Source organism: Colias croceus, chromosome 21 (assembly GCF_905220415.1).
Source record: "Colias croceus chromosome 21, ilColCroc2.1".
NCBI classification, from domain to species: Eukaryota; Metazoa; Arthropoda; class Insecta; order Lepidoptera; family Pieridae; genus Colias; species Colias croceus.
Window position 1 is genome coordinate 6,879,042 of NC_059557.1, and position 8,442 is coordinate 6,887,483.

Sequence of the window (8,442 nt, forward strand, 5' to 3'; positions counted from 1 at the left end):
AAATCCTGGCATCAAACACGTTTTCACTTTTCTTTGTTTTGTTGATTCAAATTATTAGTTCACTTAATTACATTATTAAATAACTTGTAAGTTGTAATAGTGCAGACAAGTATGAACAAAATTTCAAAATTAATTCACGTACCTTTATTTGTATAGCACGAACCATGGAATAATATGAGATCCAATCCAAATATTTACAAACGATGCAGAAAAAACGTCAATGTCAACACTGATTTGCGATGTCAGACATGGCAAAAACGTCAAGTTTAATCATATGTTTGATATTATGCGGTTGATTGTTGATTCTTCCTTTTATTTGATGTGATAAAAATGAAACAATACTGACTTGCAGTGAAAAATATTAGGTTTAATTAAAACGATTACATTGTGTGTGCCGTTACAAGATTACAAAAGGAATGACGTTAGGTTACATGATTAAGCAAATTTGTTTCACATTAACGTGAAGTTGCCGCCGGTGCCACCGGTGTTGCCGCCACACCGCTGAACGACGCTCACTTCATAGTTGTTGAACATACCGCCCGCCTTGGAAGAACTCAGGGAAGGCTTCCAACATGAAGCACTCGTCAGTGAAGCTGGATCATGAGGGGTATAACGGGCAAATTTTTGCAAAAGATCGACGTATGATGCCGTGCGCTGTCCGTATTTCAGCCACTCGGGAAATCCCATCAGTCCCCGGTAAGACGTGCGTCACTCGACCCAGTTTCCATTTTAAAGGGGGAACATTATCCTCCTTGATCAGAACTAAGCTATCTTGTTTGAGGTCCTCATTGTTGGTTTTCCATTTAATTCGCTGTTGAAGCTCTGAAATGTATTCTTTCGACCAACGCTGCCAAAAATGTTGTCGAAGTTGCTCCACATGGTCATAGCGTCCCAATCGCGTAGGCTTAATCATCGTCAGGTTTTCGCAGATAGGTGCAGTTAGTGGTCGACCGATCAGGAAATGGGCGTTTCAAACTCTTCACGTGTTAACCTAGCATTGCCCAGCACCCGCCGCAAATGATGCTTACAGGACTTGACTCCTGCTTCCCACAACCCGCCAAAATGAGGACTGTACGGTGGTATAAATGTTAAACGAATTTGATTATGACTAAGAAAATCAGAAATATCACTACCATTATTAAAAATTACTGATAATTCTTTTTCAGCACCAACGAAATTTTTTCCATTGTCTGAAAAGATTTGATAAGGCTTTCCACGCCGTGCTATGAACCGATTTAATGCTAAAATATAATCATGTGTACTCAAGCTACCTACCAGTTCTAAATGTATAGCCCTTGTACTAAAACAAACGAATAAACAAATGTATGACTTTATTAATTTTGCACCCCTGCCTTTGCGGTCCAATATGAGCAGTGGCCCGGCATAGTCAACACCACAATTCATAAAAGGAAAATTTTGTTCTAATCTTTCCGAAGGTAAGTTACCCATAAGAGGGGTCAATGTCCTGCCTTTCATGCGTTTGCATACGATACAATTATGAACAACTTGTTTAGCTAAATCGCGAGCCCTCAAAATCCACCACCTTTCACGCATGGAATATACTAGAAGTTGAGGTCCAGCATGAAGCAATCGTTTATGTTCATATTCACATAATAATCTTGAAAATCGATGCTTCCCACTAAGCAATACGGGATGTTTTTTATTATAATCAAAATCATTCGCGTTAGATAACCTACCACCGACACGAATAATATTTGATTCATCTAGAAAAATATTTAAACCGGCTATTTTATTATATATCAATTTATTTTTAATATTTTTACTATTATTTAATGATAACTTATTTTTTAATCTATAATATTGCTCACTAAATGATTCTTGTTGAGCCAACCGTGTTAATGTATCAAGTGATCGCTGTAACTCATCTACAGATAAGGAACCGGTTTGTCGCACACGAATGCCGTTGACAATAGGCACTCTGACATTATCAATGAATCGCAATAAATATGCGCAAACCCTTTGCAAACGAATAAATGACGAATAACGTTCAAAATCAAATATTGAACATAATTGAGTAGAATGTAAATTAACAGCGCTATGTTTAATTTCAGGCAACTCACTATATGGCGAAATAAATATTTTATTATTGTCTGGCCACTTACTACTTATATCGCGCAAGAAGGCAGGGCCACACCACCAATTATGATTACTATCATACTTCAGCGTGTCTAACGTCGTGCCGCGAGTTATAATATCCGCAGGGTTATCGGTTCCCTTAACATGTCGCCAAATTGTATCGCACGTTAATTCATTTATTTGTGCGACGCGATTTTGAACGAAGGTTTTAAGTAAATGCGGCGACATACTCAACCAGCCTTGCACAATAGTTGAGTCAGTCCAAAAATATATTTTATCGAAATTTAACCGTAGGGATTGTTTTATTTTAATATATAATCTCGCACCTACCAAAGCCCCGCACAGTTCGAGTCTCGGAATACTTACTATCTTTATCGGTGCTAATTTACTTTTTGCACACAATAAATGCACTGAAACTGGTAAAGTACCGTTATTATTACACAACCTAACGTACGCGCACGCTCCGTAGGCATCTTGAGAAGCGTCAGTAAATATATGAAGCTCCTTGTAACTATTGTCATCAATAACACAACGAGGTATTTTAATATTATGCAAATGTTGCAAATCACACAGAAACTTACGCCATGCAATCGCTATGGTTTCGGGAACTTCGTCGTCCCAATCTAATTTTTGTAGCCACAATTTTTGTAACAATGATTTAGCTGTGATTACTACGGGTGTTAATAAACCTAATGGATCATATATTTGTGCAACGGTGGATAATATGACACGCTTCGTAACTATCGAGTAATTTTTTGTAAATTTAGTTGTAAAATAAAATTCATCCCTTTTTGTACACCAGCCTAAACCTAACGTTTTGGATGAATGATTTACATCAATGTTTAGGTCTTTATACATTTCAGGAGATACGTCGCAATTAAATGTCCATTTATGCAGCGGAAAACAACCCTGTTTTAACAACTTGGATATTTTATTACACAATTCCATTAACGATTCAAGGTCATTACTCCCCGTAATTAAATCGTCAACGAAAAAATCCTCGTTAATTGTCCTTGCAACTAATTCATCATTACAGTCTAAAGCTAATTGTTTTAAGCAACGCATGCTGAGAAACGGTGCTGACGCCGTTCCATATGTCACTGTATTTAGCATATATAACTGTAAAGGTAGGTTTCGATTATTCCTCCACAATATCAGCTGTAAATTACGTTGATCCGATTGAATTAAAATCTGTCTGTACATTTTTTGAATATCTGCGCAGGCTACGTATTTATATTGACGAAATCTAAGTAAAATTGAGAATATATCATTTTGTAATGGAGGTCCTGTATACTGTATATTATTTAACGATTTGTTGTTTGATGTATTCGCGCTCGCGTCGAACACAACACGTAATTTCGTAGTTAAACTATCCTCACGATAGACACCGTGATGAGGCAATATATAATGTGGTTTACTTAATAAATCTGGAATATTTTCTGTTTCAATAAGAGTCATATGACCCAGTGTTTCATATTCTGTAATAAATTCGCTATAAAGTGTTTTATAATTAGGTAAACGATCCAACTTTCTTTCGAGAGATAAAAAACGATTTTTAGCCATAGTGTACGAATCACCTAATAACTCAGGTGACTCTTTTAGAGGAATGCGAACAGAGAATCTACCGTGTTTGTCACGTGTCGTAGTCTCTTTAAATAACGTTTCACAATAACGATCATCTTTAGACATGGGAGAAGAGAAGTCAGTCAATTCTTCTAACTCCCAAAATTTTTTCAGTTGAGTATTAATCTGAACTAAGTTACACTGAACTCTTTCAGTCTTAAACGAGTGACTATTATAAATAGGCCCAGAAATTATCCATCCTAATTTTGAATCGTACAGATAAGGACCATCACTAAGCTTAATCTTATCACTATTTAATAAATCCCAAAATATATCCGCTCCTATAAGGATATCGATATCCGACGGCACACTAAACGTAGGGTCCGCGAGTGAAATGTGTTTAGGTATTTGGAAGCGTTGAGATTTAATTGGTAACGAAGGTAACTTTGATGTAATACGAGGAAGAACCAAGCATTGAATATTTATATTAAAACGATTAACTTTAGAACGAATATTTACCTTACAGGTGTGAGAACATTTTGATATGCTTTGCCCAACACCTGAAATATGTATAGTGGACTGTATTATTGGTATTTGTAAACGATTACACAACGATTCTGTAATAAAACAATTCTGACTTCCGTTGTCAAGGAGCGCCTTAACTGTGTGATAATTATCACTAGAGTCAGAAACGTCAATGAGCGCTGTCGAAAGCAACACGGGTTGTATAGCGGCAGCGGCATTGCACGTGAGTACATTTATACGCTCGGAATGCACTCCCGTATCAGCTGATTTATGCGAACTAGGTATAGACGCGGGAATACTTAATTCTTCATTAGAACTAAGACAAGTATTATGAAGTAGTGTATTATGGTTCTTTTTGCATAATTTGCATGGACCATATGAACAATCGTTTGCTACATGGCTATCAGTGCGAATACAATTACGACAAAAGTTTTTATTTTTTACAAGAACATGTCTCTCCTGCACGGACCTGTTTAAGAATTTCGGACATGAATACAAATAATGTTCACCGCCGCAATCAACACAAACACGTTCTTTTATATTGATATCGGATTTAGGTTTGTTACGAGATGAATTAACTACATGTGTATGTGTGAGAGGTTGCGACAAGGTTTTAGGCTTACTAAAATATTTCTGGTTGTTATTCGAGTTAATATAATTATTATTGTTATGTTTATTATATAAAACACCGCGCACATTGTTCGTTTTTATCATTTCTAACATATCAGCTCGGTTTCCAAGAAACTCTAATAGATCGCCTAATTTAATGTTTCTTGATTCATTTTTTGACAATAAGGTACCTTTATGCGTCTCCCACTCACGCTCTGTGGACTGATCGAGCTTGGACACAATTAAATAGACAACCAAAGTGTCCCATGAATCGGTCGGTTCGTTTAATGATTTTAATGCACGTAAATTACGTAATGTTGAATCTATCAACCTTCTAATGTGAACAAACGATTCGCTTTGTAGTGCCTGAACATTAAAGAGTGCCTTGACATGATTTTGTACTAATAATCGATTATTATGAAACCTATTTTCTAATAAATCCCATGCGTGTGAGTAGTTTTCAGCCGTGAACTCTAATGCACTAATAACATGAGAAGCAGAACCACTGAGGGAAGATTTTAAATAATGAAATTTCTGTATATCATTAAGATCATCACGACTGTGTATCATAGTGAGATATGAATTCCTATACTCCAACCACTGATCATAAGCACCCTCAAAGACAGGTAGCTTTATTACTGGCAATTTAATAGACATAGAATTATTACAAACCTGATGACAAATAGATTGTGTTTTTTCACTACTGTTAGGATTCACTAAGCACTTCGCGTTAGCCATAATAGAAAAATACTGCTGTTCAAACAATTCACGGTATTCTAATTGAGCTGCTATATCAGAATCTTCAACTAATTGTTCAATTTTACTCTGAATTTCATTGTAACTTTGAAAAAGTGTACAAGCTGACTCTATTCGTAATTCTAATTCAGTTTTGCTATTGGAATTTAATTCTGATTTGTCTAATTTTGAAATATATCTTTCAAACAATGTTAGCCTGCCTTTTAACGTGCCACGCTGTCTCTTTAAGTCAGCGAGCTGCATATTTATACTTTTACAAATACCTAAACGAGGAGATTTAGAATTACCACCGATTGTATCTTCACAGTCACTCATTTTAGCAGATTATAGGAAACAAGAGTACTTACAAATTCCCGGTAAGCATCAGCACAGCGCCGCGCTGCACAACACGTGCACGAATAACGGATGCGACTCGACGGCAATCCTGCAGAATCCTTTTGCGACTCGCCAATCGCCATGTGCATGTGATGATGATGATGACTTCAATTAATGATTCGGCTCCGAATGGACCATGTTTGATATTATGCGGTTGATTGTTGATTCTTCCTTTTATTTGATGTGATAAAAATGAAACAATACTGACTTGCAGTGAAAAATATTAGGTTTAATTAAAACGATTACATTGTGTGTGCCGTTACAAGATTACAAAAGGAATGACGTTAGGTTACATGATTAAGCAAATTTGTTTCACATTAACGTGAAGTTGCCGCCGGTGCCACCGGTGTTGCCGCCACACCGCTGAACGACGCTCACTTCATAGTTGTTGAACATAATGTTTTCATGTTTGATATTATGCGGTTGATTGTTGATTCTTCCTTTTATTTGATGTGATAAAAATGAAACAATACTGACTTGCAGTGAAAAATATTAGGTTTAATTAAAACGATTACATTGTGTGTGCCGTTACAAGATTACAAAAGGAATGACGTTAGGTTACATGATTAAGCAAATTTGTTTCACATTAACGTGAAGTTGCCGCCGGTGCCACCGGTGTTGCCGCCACACCGCTGAACGACGCTCACTTCATAGTTGTTGAACATCATAATAATCCCAACATACACTCTAACACCAGAGGCTTAGAGGTGAATTTGAATAAATAATTTTTCCCGTAATAAGTTCTCACAGTGAAATATTTTCTTGTGGGAATGAATTTTGGCGGGAATTCCATATGCCATAATGACGCGTGCGGTGTTGCGTCATTACGCGTGGATTAAATGCGGTTCAAATATTTTGTCGTATGTAAGCGCCTTTATTGTGGTAAAAAATGTGTTGAATTTTACATACCGTAAAACGGGGCTAATAGAAACAATCTAGACTTTCAAACCGACTTTAAAAATATAAATTGTAAGTTTCGGGTAATAAAGCTGCTTTCATTGTGGGAGTCCTTTGCTATTTTACAAGATAATTACAATTTTAATGGCAAATTATTATCTACTTATGAGAAAAAGACAAAAACCTGGTCAATTTCTATTTTCCCGGAATATGGGGTCAATAGATACGACATATGGGGTTAATAGAGAAAAATGATAGGGTTGTCAAAATATTTTATATTGTGGTAGTGACGTCACAGAGATAATGAAATAAAAGAGTGTACAAAATTTATTAGAAAACCTTTTTATTAATATTAAAAATATAGTATTATATAATAATCCTCCAAATGATAGCCCCAGTCAGCACATATATTTATATACCTATTTAATAAATTCTTCTTCAGTTTCTTTGGATAAAACAATTTGACCTTCTTGACTTTTCATATTTCTTGTGCAGTGTCTGTATAAAACAGATCTGTGTATATTATATTTCTCGCAGAATATTCAACAATTACTCGCAGAATATTCATTAACAGCCTGTTGTATTAAGTTGAAGTCATATTGCTCGCAACTATACCTGCGTACACAAAATTAATTATTAAATATAAAAAAATCAACTTTTTAAAAATGTAGGTAGGTAATAAAGTTAAAACTCAACAACCTGCATAAAGTGCCAACCCTATCAAAAGCGTTTCTAAAAACCCCTTTCGCGTTTCTATTAAACTCTTTCTCGTTCCTATTTACCCCTTTCCCGTTTCTATTCACCTCATATGGCGTTTCTATTCACCCCTCAGTCGTCTCTATTCACCTCTTAATCGAGAAATATTTATGGGTGCAATTATTTTACTAATTTACCAATAAAAATCAAACTAATCAGTAAAACTTACCTTTTCAATTTATTCTGGATAGACTTCACCGTTGAATAAAGTTATTTCACAATCAAAAACACAATTTAAATAGAGAGAAGTTAATAAGAGCACAAAAGACATACATACAACCGTTGTACTTTGAACTCACTTTTTTGACATAAATTGCTAACTTAATACTATTCAAATGTTGTCATTCCAACAAAAAAATGTTGCTATTGTAAAAACTAAAAACACTATTGCGATTTTTGAAGTAGTTTTCAAATAACAGGCTTTTATACTTTTTCCCAAGAATATTTCTATTCACCCCGTGAATTCTATTCACCCCGTTTTACGGTACACAGATTAGGGTTGGTGGAAATATTTTGTTCTAATCTGCGTGAGATAGGTAATATTATAGTTTCAAACTGATGGTTCTGCTAGGGTTTTTTTAATGTATTTTGTTAAAACATAATATCGTCATCGAATAAAAAATAAGAAATTAAAAAGTGCACTGTTTTCAAAATTCGAATATACCTATATAAATTGCAACCTTTTATAAATTGCAACTTGCCTTGAATTAAATTTTGATAATAATTACTTCATAACACACACATTTTAATATAATTTAATTAGATGAAACTTTCTAGTCATCCAAAAAATTAACGTCTCTTAAATCTCAACTTAAACTGCTGTTTGACAAAAGCAGTAAAAGTCCAGACAGCCCTGGCCATAAA

At 35.2% G+C, this 8,442-nt stretch overlaps 1 protein-coding gene across 1 annotated transcript; it reads right to left on the reverse strand.

The window, feature by feature from the left end:
* Positions 1-346: 346 nt before the first annotated feature.
* On the reverse strand, positions 347-6,323 carry LOC123701290. Its single transcript, XM_045648712.1, has one exon. The coding sequence runs from the start codon at positions 5,863-5,865 to the stop codon at positions 955-957; it is 4,911 nt and encodes a 1,636-aa protein (XP_045504668.1). The 5' UTR covers positions 5,866-6,323; the 3' UTR covers positions 347-954.
* Between the last annotated feature and the right edge of the window lie 2,119 nt (positions 6,324-8,442).